General features: G+C 40.8%; 1 protein-coding gene across 3 annotated transcripts; it reads left to right on the top strand.

Moving 5' to 3' along the window:
- Nucleotides 1-2,573: 2,573 nt before the first annotated feature.
- On the top strand, nucleotides 2,574-20,157 carry eftud2 (elongation factor Tu GTP binding domain containing 2). Of its 3 annotated transcripts, XM_027014627.2 has the most exons (29): nucleotides 3,549-3,579; nucleotides 4,134-4,219; nucleotides 10,501-10,649; nucleotides 10,758-10,923; nucleotides 11,072-11,150; nucleotides 11,253-11,328; nucleotides 11,510-11,575; nucleotides 11,729-11,764; nucleotides 11,854-11,944; nucleotides 12,050-12,132; nucleotides 12,490-12,656; nucleotides 13,615-13,739; nucleotides 13,839-13,902; nucleotides 13,994-14,084; nucleotides 14,228-14,363; nucleotides 14,508-14,635; nucleotides 14,727-14,920; nucleotides 15,386-15,497; nucleotides 15,613-15,753; nucleotides 15,923-16,024; nucleotides 16,109-16,191; nucleotides 16,421-16,507; nucleotides 16,639-16,765; nucleotides 17,261-17,348; nucleotides 17,546-17,664; nucleotides 17,948-18,042; nucleotides 18,348-18,501; nucleotides 19,298-19,405; nucleotides 19,627-20,157. In XM_027014627.2, exons 3-29 carry the CDS (start codon nucleotides 10,548-10,550, stop codon nucleotides 19,720-19,722), a joined length of 2,916 nt encoding a protein of 971 aa, XP_026870428.1. In that variant the 5' UTR covers nucleotides 3,549-3,579; nucleotides 4,134-4,219; nucleotides 10,501-10,547; the 3' UTR covers nucleotides 19,723-20,157. The 3 variants fall into 3 exon arrangements, with proteins under 3 accessions (XP_026870429.1, XP_026870428.1, XP_026870427.1); XM_027014628.2 differs by lacking the exons at nucleotides 3,549-3,579; nucleotides 4,134-4,219 and adding an exon at nucleotides 2,574-2,811; XM_027014626.2 differs by lacking the exons at nucleotides 3,549-3,579; nucleotides 4,134-4,219 and adding an exon at nucleotides 9,602-9,719.
- Nucleotides 20,158-21,624: the final 1,467 nt, after the last annotated feature.

Below are 21,624 nucleotides of genomic sequence, written 5' to 3'. Positions count from 1 at the left end.
TGCATACTGCATGGTCTTTGCTTGTTTGTTGACTACCATATAGGATTGTGATCCTGTGAATACAACTGCAACTCTTTTTATCTGCAGGTGTCTGGTTTTATCTAAAACCTTATATACATTATAATAAAGTATATAATAATTTATATGTTATAATCTGAAATGTTATATATATATATTATCATTTGCAAAGCTGAATTCATCAACATTATTTAATGATTTCAGCCTAGGTTTATATTCTGTTATAAGCTGTAAATCTTTCCAAGCCTCTTTTGTGTCCTTCTTAACAAACTGTTTAAGAATGTCTTTGTAAATTACTTTAAACTGCTTGCTTTTTTCTCCATATTCTTCTGCACTGGTCTCCCTTCCTCTTTCCCTGCTTTGTTCTTAAAACTAAGCCTTTTTTGATTAAGAAGGTCCTTCAGCTTAGAGGTCACCCAAGGTTTATTATTTGGATAGACCTTGACTGTCTATGCTTTTTTTGGTACAAGCATATCTTCACAAACCTATATATAGCCTCATATGAACTAACTGGCTTCATTAATGTCCTTCTCATTTCCTATAAAAAAAAATATATCCCAATCCATGCAATCCATACAGACCTGAAAAGTCTCAGTAGGTTCCACTGTACAGTTCCTGGCCTCCATCCTTTTACTAATCCCCCAATATGAAGTGAGCTGCTGCTGGTGCTTTTGTCAGACACAAGCTCATAAATGATACTAGCAGCCACTCAAATGTTATAAGTAAGGCAGTATAACTAGTTAATCAGTTGTACCTCTCTCTGTAAATAATAATGGCCTTAGACTTGCTAGTTAAAATTCTTTTCTTCACACCTGTTTTATGGTAAAGTGTACAGGGTTGCTTTTTATTATTATTTACCAATGCACAGACTCACCCATGTTGTTTTTATGTGAGTTTGCATTTCAGTCCTAATAAGAATAAAACTCTTCAACCTTATTGACTATTTATTAGAGTATTTAGCACATACAAGAAGTTATCCTGCTTTTTTCCTATGCTTTGTACATTTCTCCACAAAGTTAATGGCAATGGATATCTGTGTGGCTGAAGTCTAGCCTGATTTTGAATCCCTCCTCTCTTGCCCTGATCCTTAAGTCAGAGGCATAACAAAATATATGAATAGCTCTGTGACATGTGGAATGTCCAGGATAGGAGGAACTTAACACCTTGGCAAAGAAAAGCTTCTCCATGTGCTTCAATTCATCCCCCCAAGTGTGCCATATTTGAAGAAGGCTAGAGGGAAGATGGGGATTATTCCAGTCTCTTTGTTTCTCCTAGAGCTTCTGGACAAAAATCCAAGTTCTTATAATGAAGAGAACCATATATCCCAGTGGCTCATACTGACTGGCTAAAACACAATAGATGCTTCTGTTCTAAAATCTGTTCCTAAATCTAGGTAGTATCTAGATGGGATCATATAGATAGGAGGCAGCAATATATCTTGTTATATTTTTTCACATACAATTTAGGAAAAGGAATTGAAATGTAAACTTTCATAAAACATGACATCATTACACAAACAAAATATTGTGTCCCATATTGTGTCCATTTTTTGGGGTGGGGGTCTATTATATCCTATCTTTATTAAATATATCTGAAATAGACCTAAAGAAATTGTTTGGTTATCTTAAATAGTTAGCCTCCAAATGTATAACTATTTTATGTTTAACTGTGTTGTAGTGTTGGAATATAGTGTTGTTAATTTGTTTTCTAAGTTTAATAGCCTATATTGGGTGAGAGCAGTGTAGTTTCAAGCTACAATTAGTTTAAACACTGACACACAGAAACTTTAGAAATCCAAGTGCAGTCTGACTTAAGCATGGCAACAGCACATTGCTCTGAGAAAAATCCTGCTGTGAGTACAACTGGAGAAGGATTTTGGTACGGCCCATTAGAAGAGCAAAATGGTGTGTGTGAGGGCGCCTCCAGCAGGCAGCGCTAATCGGTACAAAATTTTACATTCGAATCCATGAATGTGCGGGAATGATACTAAAATTAATAAGTGATTAATCCATGTGAATTCAGTCCCTGTATCTTTGAATATAATTTGACGTTATAATTGTGTCTTGTTCTGTTTAGCTACCATAATACACATAAACGCATAAAGCACATTTTTACTAAGTCTGCATTTTTACTATATGGATAACACCCTCGTGACCTTGCACCGTTCGACGTGGTTTCCAGAGGCGTGTGGTTGCTACGAGTTTGTAGTACTAGTAAATAGGTAGCTTGCTAGTTAAAAGGGTTTACTTTTTTTGTACACAAAACCCAGGTTGGCGCAAATGTGCATGTAAAATGTAAACTACGTTTTACTAAATAATTGTATGTATACAATGAAACGGCGATATATCGACCTCCTCAACACTTAGCTACGAATGAATGAATGAAGTTATATTTAAATAGCGCCATTCAAGGAACCAAAGGTCGCTTTACAATTAACACACAGCTTTTATATCCAGTCGCAAGCTGGTGAGAAGCGGCAGCCAATTACGTACAGCGCAATCTAAACCGGAAACCTCGGCCCCCCGGGGAACTGTATCGAGTGCAGGGAGGGGCTTTAGAAGACAACACCCATGACAGAGCACTATAGACCACAGGACATTCACACAAGGACGATTTTATTAGACGCACATATACGCGCACACACACACAGTTTCTTTGCCAGTTTACCTAACCTCCATGTTTTTTGGACTGTGGGAAGAAATCGGAGAGCCCAGAGGAAACGTCCACAGATACGCGGAGAACATGGAAGCTCCACTCCTCTCCAACCCACTCCATTCCAATCTAGCGCTGGAGGCAAGTGTGTTAACCACCAAGCCACCGTGCAGCCCAGCTGAATGTGTTTTATTTGTTGGGGAAAAAATAAGTTTAATTCTACATTGCACATGAAAGTAGCCAAATGGCTAAACTAGCTAGCTAGTTACGTGAAATAAACAGCTTTGTCAACAAAAACATTCAGTTTGAGACAAAATATTATTACAGAATTAGTTTAGAGCTTTGGTTTATACGGTATGATGTGGAAGCGTTTAACTGCTAATAAGTAGAACCTTCCAAAAGCAATTAACTATTAACAAATTAGCTAGCTAACAGTAAAATATTTTAATAGTTTTTAGCATGCAAGTTGTATTTTTAAATATCCAGACCATCCGCGCATGACTAGAATATCGAACACTGAGTCTTGCTGAGAGAGACAGCTATGGCAGCTACGTTACCGTTGAGGCCAGGGATTGTTATGCCAGTGTCAAAACATGTTTATTGATTGTACCGGTTGAGTGATTTGTGGTCTGATCTCTTTGAAATCATTGAATCTGGAATAATTTAATCTGAATTAAAAGGTTTTGGAGGCACTACAAAAACACATATAGTCAAATATTTTATTTTATATTTTGGTTTTATTTATATTTAGTATTCGCTGTGTGGAGAAGGTTCAACAGTTTTCATCTAAGTTACAAACAATCTCTTTCCCTCTTATGATCACGCACTTTGACATTCACTGTGATCAGGATGGCATAGGTGCTATTGACACCGAACCTTAATTCAACTGAGGAGCGAGCTGCAGTTGAGGTGCATTTCTTGCTTAATTTTGGTGTTTTGCGATCTCAGTGTGAAAGTGTTGGCATATGTTTTGAGCTTTAGAAGCATGACTGGATGTTCTAAAAAGGTAGTGATCTTACATTATTTGTTTAATTGATTGATGCATGCTTGTACTGCATGTAACTTTTCTATAAATGTTTAATGATGTAATATATCCAGGGGTCTCTTCAGACAGGTGAGGATCACTGAGAACGATTTGAGGGAAATGAGCATATAGGTCTGGAGATCAGCAAGTGGTCCTGCATGAAAATAAGTATTATCCTATTGCAGAAATGTCACTCTGTGTGGGCACATATCTGACGTTTATATCTTTGGGTTTGAGGCAATAAAATGTACAAGAGCGATCATACGGATGTAAGCATATCACTCACTTACGTTTGTGATCTTTTAACTATGGTATACAGATATTCTTTTCACTGAACAAAAGGTACAAAATTCTCCTTCAGAATGCAGCTTCTTGGTTCACAGCAACATTTGTAAGGCATAACAATACTGAAGAGTTTATATGTGTGTTCTTTCTTCAGAGACGTTTTGGTATTAAGAGCACATACAATTGTTCACCTTGACTCTCTAGGGAAATCACACCTGATCAATATTATGGTCGCTCCAGGTATGCATACCCTCACACACCCCTAATACAGACCTATGTGCTGTCACGCATGGACACACACATCAGATTTTTTAATCTGATTTCTAGATTTCTCCAGTCTAAGAAATCTGAGTATGCTGTTTACATAACCACTTGAATAATCAGATTACTGGAGAAGTCCAGTTATGTTCGCATGTGTGATTTACATTTTGCTATTATAGTTTTCCTGTGTTATTGTTTCAATAACTAACTGCTTAAAGTAAAATTACTAATTTCTATAGAAGGGGATATTTTTTATTAATTTGGGGAAAATATTAGGTGCCCAAGCACTGGGTGGAACAGCTATCTTAGAAAAGAAAGACCTAAAAAGGCTCAGAGGGGCTCAGCCACTGGCAGGATATTTGGCAAAGCTCTAAAGATTTTTGCAAAGGGCCAGTTGGTGGTCCTATAAATGTTTGGGATTTTAAAGGATTGGTGAGGCCAAGATAAACTTGGGGCACCAAGGAATCCCACAGCTGACAGCTCTGATTTCATGGTTGTGTGTCTGGAAAGTTATCACATCCAGGGCTGTCACCCAACCGATCAGTTCTCAGTAAATCGTTTTAGTTTACATTTTAAAAAATTGTTGTTGTGTTAAGAGTAGGATTCACAGACTACAGCAGGCTGTTACTGGACTGCTTTTCAAATTCAAAAAATATTTAATTTCCATCAAAATATATTAATATTTTTTCTCCCATTTTAAGGTTCAAAGATTCAAAAGGCTTTTATTGTATACAAGTACACAGCAAAAATGAAACAATGTTCCTTCCAAGACCATGGTGCAACATAAAACAAAACACGTGCAACAGACAACACTCTACATAATATATTTTTGTATATATATATAGATATATTTCTCTATGCACCCCTGTTTTTCTTTTTCCTCAGTTTGGACAGAGAACTCTCAACCATTTCACTGCAAGTTATACTGTGTATGACTATGTATGTGACAAATAAACCAAACTTGAACTTGAACAATAATGTCATACAATAAATAAATACAGGACAGGACCAATACACAATGAACAGACAGTGCATTTATTTTTACCAGTATGCAGTACTGCGAATATGTAAAGTGGGTTGTGCATAGGAGTCAGTGACATGCTATATTGAACATAGCAGTCACCGGTAGCAGCCAGAACAGTTCAGAGTACAGTGCTGATTTAGTACAATACTCTAGCAGCAAGTAGGAATAATGTGTAAAAGTGCAAAAGGAGTGCATATATGCATGTGAAGTTTGACTTCAGCAACTAGTCTGATACACACACACACACACACACACTGTTTTTGTGTGTGTGTGTGTGTGTGTGTGTGTGTGTGTGTGTGTGTATATGGAAGTGTCTGTTTGCTGGAATTGGAATTAGCCAGAGTTCAGGAGTCTGATGGCTTCGGGGAAGAAGCTGTTGCACAGTCTAGAGGTGAGGGACCGGATGCTGCAGTACCTTTTTCCAGGTGGCAAAAGAGTGAACAGTTTATGTGAGGGGAAGAGAGACCCCAATGATCTTCTCAGCTGTTCTCACTATTCTCTGAAGGGTCTTGCGGTCAAAAACGGTGCAGTTCCAAAACCAGGTAGTGATGCAGCTGCTCAGGATGCACTCTACAGTACCTCTATAGAAGGTAGTGAGGATGGGTGATGGGAGATGGGCTTTCCTCAGCTTCCAAAGGAAGTAAAGACGTTGCTTGGCTCTCTTGGTAATGGAACTGGTGTTCAGGGTCCAGGTGAGGTTCTCCGCTAAGTGACAATCTCCACTGAGGAACCATTGATGGTAAGCGGGGAGTGATCTCACCTTGCTCTCCTGAAGTCAACAACCATCTCTTTTGATTTGTTAACATTCTGATACAGGTTGTTGACCTTGCACCAGCTCACCAGTTCTCACACCTCCTCTCTGTATGCTAACTCATTGTCCTTGTTGATGAGACCCACCACGGTCATGTCATCAAAAAACTTGATGTTGTTCAAGCTGTGCATTGTTGCACAGTCATGAGTCAGCAGTGTGAACAGCAGAGGGCTGAGTACGCTGCCCTGGGGAGCACCAGTACTCAGTGCGGTGGTGTTGGAAGTGCTGCTCCTGATCCGGACTGACTGAGGTCTACCAGTCAAGAAATCCAGGATTCAGTTGCAGAGGGAGGTGTTCAAGCCCAGTAAGCTCAACTTTCCAATCAGATGCTGAGGAACGGTGGTGCTGAATGCTGAACTGAAGTCTATGAACAGCATTCTCACGTAGGTGCCCTTTTTGTCCAGATGTGTGAGTGCCAGATGGAGTGTGGTGGAGATGGCATCATCCGTAGAGTGGTTTGAGCGCTTTGCGAACTGCAGGCGGTTCAGAGAAGGGGGAAGCTGGGTCTTGATGTGTCTCATGACGAGTCTCTCGAAGCACTTCATGATGATGGATGCGAGTGCGACGGGACAGTAGTCATTGAGACAAAACACTGTGGGCTTCTTAGACACAGGGACGATGGTGGTAGTCTTGAAGCATGTTGGGACAACGGTGCAGCTCAGAGAGATATTGAAGACGTTTGTCAGGACATCTGCAAGCTAGTCAGCACATTCTCTGAGCACATGACCCGGGATGTTGTCTGGTCCAGCAGCTTTCCCTGGGTTAACTCCATGCAGAGTTCGCCTCACATCAGCCACAGTCAGGCACAGCACCTGGTCATTTTGCAGAGGGATGGACCTTTCCGCTGCAACATTGTTCTGTGCTTCAAACCGTGCATAGAAGTTATCCAGTGCGTCTTGGAGGGTGGCATCACTATCACAGGAAGGTGATGTTTTCCTGTAGTTCATAATGATCCGAATGCCCTCCCACATGCGCCGTGTGTCACCAGTGTCTCTGAAGTGTCCATGGATGAGGATAAGAACTCCTGTGCATGTGCACGCTTTGCTTCCCTGATCGCACTTGACGGTTTGGCTCTCGCTTTTCTAAGAGCCTCCTTGTCACCTGCTCTGAAGGCTGAGTCGCAAGTCCTCAGTAGCATGCGCACCTCAGCAGTCATCCATGGCTTCTGGTTGGGGTGTGTGATTATGGTCTTGGAAACAGTAACATCATCAATGCACTACCAGTCACTGATGCTGTATACTCCTGCAGGTTAACAACGTCACAAACGGTAGCAACCTCCTTGAATGTGATCCATGTCGTCTGCTCAAAACATTCCTGAAGGGCAGAGATGGCTCCTGCTGGCCAGGTTCTCACCTGCTTCAGAAGCAGTTTTGAGCGTCTGACAATCAGTCTATATGCAAGGATCAACATTACAGACGTGGTTAGAGTATCCAAGGTGGGGGCGGGGCTCTGCCCGGTATGCACTGGAGATGTTTGTGTAAACAAGATCCAGTGCGTTTGCTCCTTTCGTTGCAAAGTTCACATGTTGATGGAATTTAGGCAGTATTGACTTGAGATTTGCGTGGTTGAAATCTCCAGCGACAATAAACAGTCTGTCTGGGTGTACGTACTTGTATTCACATTTGTATATAAATACAACTGCTGCTGCTGCTTGTATCTGTTTAGAGTCTATATGTAACAGTCTGTTTAAACTGTGTTTATTTACAACTGTGTTTCTGACCGTGTCTGAGGTACTGTGCACAAGTCAGAAACCAGCCCTACATTTCTTTCATTTCCAGTCAAAAAAGCCATTAAGTATAATAGGGAAAAGGCAGGAAACAACAGAAAATTACACAAAAACACCTACCTCCAAGGATAATATCAAATATTTCAGTGTTTAAGTAGGCCAGTCTTTACTTTCTTGTACCATCTGCCACTTTCTCGTCCACTCTTACAATCCTAAAACCAACAAGTTACAACAGTATCACTCTTACAAAAGGTGTTCCCAAAGACCCTTGCCTTCACACAAATGCACATTAGCTGTTTTGCATATTTCTTTCGTACGTGCATCTAAAAATGGCTAAAGGAGATGTCTGATGAAATTACATAATTACATAATTATTGTAATGGGGAAGAAGGAATTAGTAAAAAACAAACATATAAACAGAAGGGGTATGGTTTTCCCACTTAAAAATAAATAAATAAATAAATAAAAACAGGAGAAGGGGTGGTTCTCCACATTTGACCAGGACTAGACCTTGCCTTTGTAGACTGTATCTATATATGGCTTTGTTGTATAGGTGTTTGTGTGTGTTAGGTGAGGTTGAACACAAACCAGTTAGTTAAGTTTGCAGTGCAGTGGGATATAGCTGTCTGCATCACTGAAGTGGAGCTGCTAGCGTTGGAGCTCCCGTCACCTAATGATGCCTACTACAAACTGCTCCAAGTTGTGGATGAGGCCAACTGCATGCTGAGATATTGTAGGGTTATCAGGGTATTGTCAAGATTCCAGATGCAAGTTTGGTTAGCAAATTGTAGCATATAGATTTTAGAGTAGTGCAGGTTTATATGGTCCTACATCAGTCAGTCAGTCATGTGACAGTAAAGGTGGGAATATGTTTCAAGTGATTGTTTATGGTTGTGGACATGCAGGTCCTCTACCATCCAATAGGAGGTGCTGCAGCACCCTTCGCATCCCTACTTCCCACAGCTTTGCATGTGATGGGGTAAAAGTAATGGTTGTATTATTATACCAAATGTATTTCATATAACTGTGCTGTAAACTACAAAAGAGTACAGATGTTTGGGTGGCCAACATGGGGAGAAATGAAAAAATACTTAAGAATTTAACTCCCTTCCCCTGTTCCTGGCTTTCTCCACATACTCCAGTGATGAGTTTCTGGTGGTCTCCTTTGCTGGGCAAGTTGTTTTGCTTCATCACAGTATATCATCTGTTTTACACTAGGATCATTATAATTAGAACAGAGAGCTTCTGAAAATGAATCCCTTCTTTACATTTATGGAATTTAGCTGATCCATTTTCCAAAAAAACATACAATTATGACTGAATACAAATTGAGGAGTTAAGGGCCTTCCTCAGGGGCCCAACAGTGACATATTTGCAGGAGGGCCTGAACTAGCAACCTGCCAATTACCTTAACCAGTAAGTTATCACTGCCCCTTATCTTTAAATGCCTGAACTCAGAATGTTTAAGTTTTATTTTTCTAGATACCATGTTGTAGTTGTAGTATTTGGTAATCTTAATTAGTTTTATAGTAAGATGGAACTGTTGCCCTTCTCTAACTTGAAAGCTACAAACTTTGGTTTAAAAAGACAGAAACTTTAGAAACAGCAAGCTTTAAAACAGTACAGTTTTTAAAAATTAATTAATTGTGTGAAGCCCAGGGTTGTGATTTCTCTTTATAAGCTTCTGTCAGGTTTGTTTCCTTAAAGCACTGCCCAAACGCGTGGCTGCGGCATATTTTCAATAAGGCAAAGGTAAAGACGACTCTTCTGTGACGTCAGCAACGTCCGACTTACGTTTGCTTGTGCAAAGACCTGGCGGCGTGCGTTTGGGAAATACTTCGAGTAAATACAGTAAAGCGATAGTTAAGGACCGTTTTACGGATTCATACACAATTCAGGGATTGCCGTAAATTTACAGGTGAATATACCAACTACTTCATATTTGCACGAAGTTTACCTCAAATAACTACATGGATATTTGTATTGGCTATTATGGAGAAATTTCCATTCATTCACATGCATTAGATACGAATAGAAAACAGCTAGCAACATGGCTAGCTGGCTAAATTGATTATCCTTGTTCGTGATCTGTGTAAGTGTTGATCATTCAGTCTGTCTGATCATTTTAATTCTGCCTGGTGTCGGTAACTTGAAATTTAGCTAGGATAGCTGTTTTCCCATAAGAGAAACTAACTTTTAGCCAGCTAACGTTAGTATACTGTGACTAGCCGCGTTGACGGTCCCTGACGGTCCCTTTGTGGTTCAGTTTCATAGGAATTGTTAACCTATGTTTAGAACCAGTGTTTCCCCCACATAATATAACCGACTGCATTTTGACATAGCATCACTTGAAGAAAGCTCATCGCTAGCCAACTTTTATGCATATCCAGTTATATGTAGCTGTTTTACATCAAATACAATAGCGTTACATGGGCCAAGTGTCATTGCGATGGTTCAGTTTCCAAAAATAAATGTTATACGTTGGGAAGCCAAACAAACAAAAGATCTTCGATACAATTGAAAGTAGCTATAGTTTTCATGTTGCATTGAGTAATAACTGTTGCTTGTGGTCTACGGTACGACCCCTCTTTACATTTGAAATCATTTGAAAATCCTGCTGAAATTCGAATAGCATAACTTTTGAAGGCAACTGCCAATCCAAACACTAATAGATGTTTTGATTTGCCTTTTGTGATCAGGGCGGTAGAGGTGCTGTTGATGCCACGACTTACAAGACCTCAGCAACATGGAAGCAGATCTGTATGATGAGTTTGGTAACTACATCGGCCCAGAGCTAGACTCTGATGAAGATGAAGAGGTAGAAGCAGAGGAGCGAGATGCAGCCGAGGTAAATATTTATGCATTTATTGTCATATAATGTGTGTGTGCACCATGCATGGTATGAACCCTTTCTATGTATGTTTAATGATGCGGCGTGTATGTGTGGTCTCTACAGGCTGATGATGATGATGATGATGATGACCAGGCTGAGGGGGATGAAGATGGAGGAGGAATGGAGGTGGTCCTGCATGAGGATAAGAAGTATTATCCTACTGCAGAGGAAGTCTATGGGCCTGAGGTGGAGACCATTGTCCAAGAAGAGGACACGCAGCCGCTTACTGGTAAATGCGCCCAATCTTGAAATTTAATACTTGTATTAAAATACTTCTTATTTAAATTTACAATTCTAAAGTTCTGTATGTAGTTAAATGACCCTCAGACATTAGACCTGTTGAACATTTTTTGTCTGTCTCCCCCTCTCTTTCCCAGAGCCCATTATAAAACCTGTAAAGATGAAGCAGTTTTCGCTTATTGAGCAGGAGCTGCCAGCTACAGTTTATGACATGGAGTTAGTATGCTTGCTGACTATACATCTCTGTGCCAATCTAAGCACACTTATTCTGTCTGAGAGAGATGTAAACATTTGGACTGTCTTTGGCTTCTTCTGCAGGTTCCTTGCTGATCTGATGGACAGCCCAGAGCTGATTCGAAATGTCACTCTGTGTGGACACTTACACCATGGCAAGGTCAGAATACATACATATCCAATATACACACACTCACAGAGTGTACTAGCAACAGTTCTGTTCAAATTATTCTAATATATGACCATTATAAGCAGTGAAATGAAATGTATTTTTTTTGTGTTTAAGCAATCACATGGTCATTCTGTTTGTGTGTGTGTGTGTGTGTGTGTGCTTTCCACAGACATGCTTTGTTGACTGCTTGATTGAACAGACTCATCCGGAAATCCGCTCACGAGATGATAGCGATGTGAGTGAGTGTGTGTGTGTGTGTGTGTGTGTGTGTGTGTGTGTGTGTGTGTGTGTGTGTTTACCATTCTTAGTCATTTGAATTCATTGTTCCAATGATCTATTCTATGTAGATGCCTTATGGTAATTGACTGGCTCATTTTTAATCTTTTAGCTCCGGTATACAGATATTCTTTTCACTGAACAAGAGGTAAGAAATTCTCCTTCAGAATGCAGCGCCTTGGTTCACAGCAACATTTGTAATGCATACGAGAGTTTGCATGTGTGTTCTTTCTTCAGAGAGGTGTTGGTATTAAGAGCACACCTGTGACAATGGTTCTCCCTGACTCTCGAGGGAAATCATACCTGTTCAACATTATGGACACTCCAGGTATGCACACCCTCACACACCCCTAATACCGACCTATGTGCTGTCATGCATGGACACACACAAATGTACAGGTCTGGAGTTTCTGAGCTGATGTTTTTTCCTCAGGTCATGTGAATTTCTCTGATGAGGTAACGGCAGGGATCCGTATCTCAGACGGCATTGTGCTCTTCATAGATGCTGCAGAGGGGGTGAGTAAGGGGCTGTGAGTCCACATAGTGTCAGTGGGATTGTGTATCCAGCCAAATATTGCATCTAGTGCACCATATGTCGCATGGTCATTGAGCATTCAATAACCTGTAGTAGCTGGCTAAACCTGTGATAACTAAAGCCTTTGTTTCTGTGCTGAGAGTAGAGCTCCATTTCTACAGCAGGCCAGCACCCTTCCTTTTTAAGCCACAAGTAACAAGGTTTAATTTTAGTCAAAATATATTGATCAACTGTTTTACATTTGTATATAAATATAAATGATGCCATGGCTTGTACTTGTTTTGACTACTGTGTATATGTATGTCTGTATATTTTGCTGATTTGTGTGTGTGTGTTAGGTGATGTTGAACACAGAGCGACTGATTAAGCACGCAGTGCAGGAGCGATTAGCTATAACCATCTGCATTAACAAAGTGGACCGACTGATATTGGAGCTGAAATTACCTCCCACTGACGCCTACTACAAACTGCGCCACATAGTGGATGAGGTCAATGGCATGCTCAGGTATTTCAGCCTATAGGGCTGGTCTCCTTACGCCTTTGCATTCATCCCAGCCAATGGGATGCAATGCTACAGCGCATCTGCTTCCATGATGGTGACATTTTAAGTAATCCTATGTTGAATTAAAGGATAAACACCAACTTTATTGAAGAGGTGTTGTTTTTCTGAGAGTTAAGATGAAACACGTTTATGTGGCTCTAAAACTGACGAACTTGATTATAATAGACAGAAACACCCAGTACATGTGTGGAAACTCCAAACTGACACTTGACATCACTTCAATTTAACACTGAAAATCAGAAACTGCAAAGTGTGCTGTCTGACGGGCACACTGAAAATGTCCATCAGTTCTTTAGATTCTCATGTTTTCAGAAGTAGCTGACACTAGCTCAAATAACTGTAACTAGCTAATATTGCATCACCAGACTGAAATGTCGTGGGTCCCAGGTCCTGAGCTAGCTGGCTGGTATTTACAGCTGCACACAGTGTTGTGGGTACCAGGTCCTGAGCTAGCTAGCTGGCTGGTATTACAGCTGTACACAGCACAGGCACCTTGGCCAACATTTAGCCCTCCAAGCTTGTTATAATGTGTTAATCATCTATACCACATGGGCAAAATATACGTAGACTTCAAAGTCCGTGTAGCACAGTGGACAACACAACTTTTAAGCTTTAGTTTTTCTTGTTTCTCAGTATTAAAGAATATATAGTTTAGAAAGATAATCATCAGGAGCTTATCCTTGATTTAGCTCATGCATTTAACATAGATGTATTAGCTTTCTCTTAAGCCTTTCAGAAGGGGATTGTGCAGCTTTCTTTGTTTTACTAGATGCCTATAATTTTGTTTGGCGATGAAAGGATTTGTAATTTTAAAAAACCTGTTAAAATGAAAAGCTTTCTTATGTTAATTTTTCTGCCTGCCTCTCTCTCACCCCTTAACCCATCCCTCCCACTCTTCCAGCACATACACCACTGATGAGTCTCTGGTGGTGTCTCCTCTGCTGGGCAACGTGTGTTTTGCTTCATCACAGTACAGCATCTGTTTTACACTAGGATCATTCGCCAAGATCTACTCCGATACCTATGGTAACACGTGCGCATTCTCATGCGCAAACAAAAGTGTGTTCCCATACTGACAATTGACAGTGATTTCTATATAGAGTACTCTCGTATGTTGTTTTGCAGGTGACATAAACTACACTGAGTTTGCAAAGAGGCTCTGGGGTGACATCTACTTCAACCCCAAAACGTGAGGCCCTATTCACTGTGTTGTTGTCTGCTCTCTTCAGATAGGATCGGTCACTTCTCTAATGTGATTGGTTTTGGTGTCTGTCAATCAGGAGGAAATTCACTAAGAAAGCCCCCACCAGTAACTCCCAGCGCAGCTTCGTGGAGTTCATTCTGGAGCCGCTCTACAAGATCCTGTCACAGGTGAGTCCTACTCATTCGCATTTATGGTTGTAGGGTTTTTGTTGTTTTTTTACTTTATAGTACTTTTATAAATCTTACAGCTATTTATACCCAGTTGATGACCTATTTGACCTCCTGCCTTCTGTCTCTCTCTCTCTCTGTAGGTGGTTGGTGATGTGGACACATCTTTGCCACGTGTGCTGGATGAGTTGGGGATCCACCTCACCAAAGAAGAGCTCAAACTCAACATTAGGCCTCTGCTACGCCTTGTCTGCAACCGCTTCTTTGGGGAGTTCACAGGTCAGTGGGTGTGCATGAATGAGAGGTTGGTGTGCATGCACATTGATGCATTTGTGTACAAGTCCTCTTGCCTAGATGTAGAAATGTTAGCATTTGTCTAAGTGTATCTGTATGTTTGTGTGTAATGTGTGTGAATCTTTTCAGGTTTTGTGGACATGTGTGTGCAGCACATCGCCTCTCCTCATGGGGGCGCCAGAGCCAAGATTGAGCACAGCTATACCGGCGGACTGGACTCAGACCTGGGCGAGGCCATGTCTGAATGTGACCCTGATGTAAGTGTGTGTGTTTGTGTGTGCATACATTTAAGTTATTAATGTAGATAAATAAAAGCATACTTATTTTCAATCTGCTTTCTTTTGCTAGGGTCCTCTGATGTGTCACACCACCAAAATGTACAGCACGGATGATGGGGTCCAGTTCCACGCCTTTGGCCGGGTTCTGAGCGGAACCCTGCAAGCAGGCCAGCCTGTGAAGGTTCTAGGAGAGAACTACACCCTGGAGGATGAAGAGGACTCTCAGATCTGCACCGTGGGACGCCTGTGGATCTCTGTCGCCAGGTAACCGCTTTCTCTCCTCACCATGGGAATGAGGTGGCAGGGTCCAGTCCAGTTTTTTAATAGCCCACTCATCTGGAGGTTCAGTGTAGTAAAGCAGGAGTATGTGAGGGGGAGTGTATGGATTGCGACAGTACACCAAGTTTTCCACTGCTTTATCTAAACATTTTTCATTAAAAAAAGAGGTAAAGCAAAGAAGCCAAGCATGGTTTCAGATGTGGTTTTAATATTAACGTCTTTCTCAACTATTAAACACTGGAGTCAGAAGCACTTTAGAGTGCTCCGACCATTGTTACTTTAACAACCAGTAATTAACAGAATGCTACAGGTATGATAAAAAAAATGCATGGGGTCAACATATATAGAAGCACAGGTAGGATGCTTTTCAATCAGTCAGATAATATGAAGTTTGTAATGATGTTTCGCTCAATTCCTTGTGTCTCTTTGTGTTGCGGTGTGTCTGTGCAGGTATCAGATTGAGGTGAATCGTGTCCCTGCTGGTAACTGGGTGCTAATTGAAGGTTGTGACCAGCCCATTGTCAAAACAGCCACAATCACTGAGCCGCGGGGCAATGAAGAGGTGAGAGGGCGTGTGTTGCCAGCGACCACAACACATGGTTACAGCGTGTCAGATTGAGAGAACAGGGAGCCAAAGGAGGAACACTGAAAGCAATTACACCTGTGTTTGTATTCAGGCACAGATTTTTAGGCCGTTGAAGTTCAACACTGCGTCAGTGATCAAGATCGCTGTGGAGCCTGTGAACCCCTCTGAACTGCCCAAAATGCTGGATGGACTGCGTAAAGTCAACAAGAGCTACCCCTCCCTCACAACTAAGGTAAAACATGCATATACACACACACACACACACACACACGAGCTGTCATGCATATACAACACACACAATGCATTCACAGTGCAGGAAATGTTCACAGATTGATTAGGACATTTTAGCCAATTACAAACATTTTAGCTAATTTTGTGTGTGTGTGTGCACATGTGCACAGGTGGAAGAGTCAGGCGAGCATGTGATCCTGGGGACAGGTGAGCTGTACCTGGACTGTGTAATGCATGACCTGAGGAAGATGTACTCAGAGATTGACATCAAGGTATGAGTGCCTTTCTCACACTTTAATGCTTTAGTTCTTCCTTGTTTCTTCTCGCAGTTCTGTCATAATTACATTTCACCTCAGGTGGCTGACCCAGTGGTGACTTTTTGTGAGACTGTGGTGGAAACATCCTCCCTCAAATGCTTTGCTGAGACACCCAATAAAAAGTAAATGAAATGTACCCCTTTATAATATCATTACACATAGCAGCCAATCAAAAAGGCAGCTTTGATTCTGCAAATTAAAAGTGTGAGCATGGCTTGGGAAGTGTGATTTTTGAATAGACATAGTGAGTGTAAAAATACAGGTCTAGTACAAGCACTGTTTTTGATATTAGCTTATGTGTTTTTGTTGAGATATGCAGTTAGTTGCTAATGGCTTTGAGTTGATTGACAGGAACAAGATCACAATGATTGCTGAGCCTCTGGAGAAAGGCCTGGCTGAGGACATCGAGAACGAGGTGGTGCAGATTACATGGAACAGGTCTGAGTGCCAGGCGTGTGTGTGTGTGTGTGTGTCAGCCAGCCATCTGGATTTTAAATAGCTAGCATGTGTAGTTTGGTCTAGCCAATAATCTTGCCACATGTCAGCTCAGGTTCTGTTGCTCTTTCTAGGAAGAAACTGGGAGAGTTTTTCCAGACCAAGTATGACTGGGATTTGCTGGCAGCCCGTTCAATCTGGGCTTTTGGGCCAGACACTACTGGGCCCAACATCTTGGTAGACGATACGCTGCCCTCTGAGGTATAAAGATATGAATACTAGCAGGTTAACATTAAATAAACATGCACTGGGTTATATGTGAAATAAATAAATAAATAATTTTTTTTATATATATATATATATATATATATATATATATATATATATATATATATATATATATATATATATATATATATATATATAATATTTTTATAATGACTAGGACCCTTGGCATGTTGATATTTAGTTCATAGTTTCTGATGGTCTTCTCAGGATTTGTGCAGCCCTGATGCTCAATCATCGGTGTAGTCACACAGTGACTATGAATTAAAAGCCTGCACATGGTCACACAGTTGTCCTGCTGACAAGAGGAAACCAATCAGATAGAGCCAGTATTAGAGCTTCAGTGTATAAATACACATGGCTGCAGACAAGTTGTACCATGGATGGATAAACATCTGAATGAATTACCTACAATCGTTCTTAACACCTGCTGTTTTTCACAGTGATTAATGCGTGTGCATGTGTGTGTAGGTGGATAAGGCTCTCCTTGGCTCAGTGAAGGACAGCATCGTGCAGGGTTTCCAGTGGGGCACTAGAGAAGGCCCTCTGTGTGACGAGCGTAAGGCATACAGAAATTATACGTTACTTCACAACAAATGACCTTACAACAAATATACTAACAAGTAGTAACCAAGAGTTGTCCTTGGTCCAGGAAAACTGCCAAAATCTGAAGGTGGGAAGTTAACCCAGCTCACCACGCCAGAGTGGTATCTGACAGAAATGTTTGTAACTGTGGACCTTGTGTGTTTGCTGTAGCTATCCGGAACGTGAAGTTTAAGATTCTGGATGCGGTAATAGCCCAGGAGCCATTACACAGGGGAGGAGGTCAGGTCATCCCGACTGCTCGCAGAGTTGTTTACTCTGCCTTCCTTATGGTGAGAATACTCTCTCTGTTCTCTCTCGCACTCTCTGTCTCTCTCACACTTGCACTTTCTCTTACTCTCCCTCTTGCTCACTTTCATGCGCTTTCTCCTCTCACTGTCTCTTTCTGTGTTTCTTATTCATTTTTCCTGCATAGTCATCACTGCTTCCATTACTTAGAATAGTTTCCATTCTAATTGGTCTCTTGATTGATTGATCTTGAATACTCACTTCATTTCGCTTGCTCTTGGATTTGGTGCCAATCCATGGCTCTTTGCTGTGATTGGCTGGTTGTAGGCCACGCCCAGACTGATGGAGCCCTATTACTTTGTGGAAGTTCAAGCTCCTGCTGATTGTGTGTCTGCTGTCTACACAGTACTGGCACGCAGAAGGTGGTACACACTGCCCCCACATATACACTTATTGGAGTTAGAATAATGCTGACCTTGCATCTGCTATCACACACACTCTCAAACCGTTGTGCTAACATTTAAGATGCTGCTGACTGTGCTGGCTGTCTCACAAACACACGCGCACACACACACACACACACACACACACACACACACACACACACACACACACACAGTAGGGCAGTAAACCTCTGCAGCACTTTCTTAATAAGCTTTCTGTTACAGTAGTGGCTCTATTAATGAGCGCTCTGTTTCATCTCTGTGATTGATGCATTGTCTTCCAGAGGTCATGTGACCCAGGATGCACCAATCCCAGGCTCCCCACTATATACAATCAAGGCTTTTATTCCTGCTATTGACTCATTTGGCTTTGAAACGGACCTCCGAACACACACACAGGGACAGGCCTTTGCTCTCAGTGTGTTCCACCACTGGCAGGTATATATACACACACACACACACACACACACACACAAGTGAAGATTCTCCTAAAAATATTAAGCATTTCGCATTTTAATGCCTGCAGTATTTCTGATTTTTTTTAAATTTTTTATTACAAGCACTTAGTCACACTCAGTTTTCTCAGCTCAGTGGCAAGCAAAGCCCAGAGAGTCAAAAACTGTAATAAAGAATATTTAGGAAATTATTTCTACTTTCTTTTTGTCAAGAAGAATTATTACCACATTGCAAGATGCCAAAGGGAGGTGATTTATTCAGTGGTTTGAGCACCACGTTTTCTTATGTCTTATTTTAAATGTGCATTTTGAAGTAGACTGACAACTCCATGGAAATGGGTGAAAAATACACCCCTAATCTAAGTCTTGCCTGATTAAAAATGTAATTTCTACCCAAGAAATGGAGAAAGAGAATTTTAGAGCTGTGCTACTAGGTAGGAATGATTTAAAGCACTAGAATTCACTATTGTAAAAAAAAGAATAGTAATCTGTTTTGCATGAATAATCCCAGATTCATGTTCGAGACTAAAATTCAATAATTGCAAGCATATACAGACACACTGTTGTTGACCGTGTGTGTGTGTGTTTAACGGTGAATGGATGAGTGTGTGTTCTGAAGTGTAGAGTCAGCATATTCTTTTTAGTCCCACTAACACTGTCACACGGTATGTGTGATTTAATGTGTGTCATCTGAGATTATAAATCTCTTTTTGCTGTTTTTCAGTCACATCGTGCTTCTTTAGGTTTTTTTTCGATGCTGTCTCCCCCCATACCTCCAGATTGTTCCTGGTGATCCTCTGGATAAGAGCATTGTGATTCGTCCACTGGAGCCTCAGCCCGCCCCTCACCTAGCCAGAGAGTTCATGATCAAGACCCGCAGACGCAAGGTGAGAATCGCGCACGCTCAAATAAACCGTTTATAATAAATCCTTAATAACCATCTAACCATCTAGCACAAAGTGTAGCAGAGTGCATGTGACAACTTCCTGCTGCAATGCACTGAATAAATGAGCCCAGTTGCATTATCTTCTTTTCTAATAGCTTGTGGGCTGTTTGGCAATCATGTCATCATCCTGCCATTCACATCTCTCTCTTGTGGTCTCTGCAGGGGTTGAGTGAGGATGTCAGCATCAGTAAATTCTTCGATGATCCTATGTTGTTGGAGCTGGCCAAGCAGGACGTGGTGCTGAACTACCCCATTTAATGAAAAGGGCAGCCACTGCCCCCTCACCCCCTCACCCCTTACCCAGCTGTGAAGACACGCTCCAGCTGCCTCACCCAGCGAAAACGTGCTCCAGCTGCCGCTCACATGCTCGCTGGCCCAAAAGCAACAGAAACTCCTCTCTTTTAATTTGGAGCGCTGAGTTTGAAAATGCAAACACAGAAGAGTAGTCATCTGGACCATTACTTCTGAAATCGGCTTCACCTTGTTGCTCTTTATCTGTGCTCAAATCAGTACCTGATCTATGTGTCTAACTGACTACCCTGTGAGCAGTGTGTGTGTGTGTGTGTGATTATGTCCAAGTACAAGCAGATTTTTGTACAGTTAAACAAAGGGGGAAAGAAAGCATTTGTCTTTTTTTATAGAAACTGAGGAAGTTTATGTAAGGGTTGAAATAATAAAATAACTTTTCATGAAGGGTGTGATGTAGATAATTTCCATGTATGTACATATAATGGTTATGCATCCATGACATTAGAACCTCCATATAACTTCAGAGGCCAGCTGTAGTTGATAAGATACTTGAGAGACAAGCTGTAGTTAACAGCAGATACTTAAGTGCCTGTACTGAGTAAATGATAAATAGTGGGGACTAGCAAGAATTTGCATGTAAAGAAATAGTAGGATTATATTAATTTAAAAATACATTTTCATGAAATTAGAAACTGACTTAATGAGTCACTTACCTGATTAAAAAAAAACAAGTGAGTAAACTTCACAAACTGCCCCCTCAGGGCATTTGGTTACATTTCTATAAAACAACTCGTGGGGATTCTTGAGAAATTTTAAATGGTAGATTATTTATTTAATGATATGTTTAAAGCATATACCAATCTAGAAAAATTAAAAACATTTAATTGCTGTGCAGTGTCAGTTCAGACAGACTGTCTCTATCTGACATGACTGTGTAAATCATCTCATTACCTTCTTTTATAGCCTCTAGGGGCGCCTTGCTGTCTTGGCAAATTACACATTAGAGGACCCCAGTCATGACCATGAGTACCTCAGGCAAACAACTTCATGACAGTGCAGTTAAAAGCAGTAGCTCATGCATTTATAAGAGGTGATTGGTGTAATTAGGCCTGAACTGAAAGGACACTGGATTTCCTTGACACAGATTAAGTCAAATCTTGGAGGAAACTTAATGATCAGTGTGATTTCTATATTATTCTATACTATAATATTATACAAGCCAACCTATCCATTTTGGGTGAATGTCAGGTGGGAATTTTACAGTTGCATTGCTGTGCTCTTTATGAAGTTCTCTGTGTGGCTATTTTAGGATGTGCTGTGTGTAGTACATCATTTGAGTAAGGGGCATTTTTGATGGTTAGGCTGGTGGCTAGCTTGTGTTGATGGAAGTTCAGTACTTGATTATACAGATGTCATGGCTCTGCTTTAATATTTGGTGCATGTTTGCAGAAGCCAAAGTTGAATGTATCAGGAATGTGTTGGATTGTTCACGTTGATGTTTTAGGATTCGACCATTGCTCTCTCTCTCTGTCTCTCTCTCTCTCTCTCTCTCTCTCTCTCTCTCTCTCTCTCTCTCTCTCTATATATATATATATATATATATATATGTGTGTGTGTGTGTGTGTGTGTGTGTGTGTGTGTGTGTGTGTGTGTGCATTTTATAGAAACATTAACTTTCAAATATGACATAACTGTGGTTACTAGTGATAGAAAAATTACCATTATTATACAGAGCAAGGTGATGTGTTTAATCCCTCTAGTGACAAAAAGAAAAGCCAAGAAGATGAATGCAGAAAGGTTGTTATTCTGATTCAATAAATATTAATGTAGTTTCCTGTCTAGATATTTTTTATGTAAGGTCCCATGAAAAGCAACACACACATTTAAAATAATCACAGCTGTCTTTGTAGC

Source organism: Electrophorus electricus, chromosome 1, assembly GCF_013358815.1.
Source record: "Electrophorus electricus isolate fEleEle1 chromosome 1, fEleEle1.pri, whole genome shotgun sequence".
Classification (NCBI taxonomy): Eukaryota; Metazoa; Chordata; class Actinopteri; order Gymnotiformes; family Gymnotidae; genus Electrophorus; species Electrophorus electricus.
The sequence above is the reverse complement of the archived record's forward strand: the minus strand, read 5'-3'. Positions and strand labels throughout refer to the sequence as shown.

Coding starts and splice junctions, on each gene's coding strand:
- eftud2 (XM_027014628.2), top strand. CDS start 10,548: ATGGAAGCAGATCTGTATGATGAGTTTGGTAACTACATCGGCCCAGAG. Junction 13,903..13,993: donor ATCTACTTCAACCCCAAAAC/GTGAGGCCCTAT, acceptor TCTGTCAATCAG/GAGGAAATTCACTAAGAAAG. Junction 16,192..16,420: donor GCTGAGACACCCAATAAAAA/GTAAATGAAATG, acceptor GTTGATTGACAG/GAACAAGATCACAATGATTG.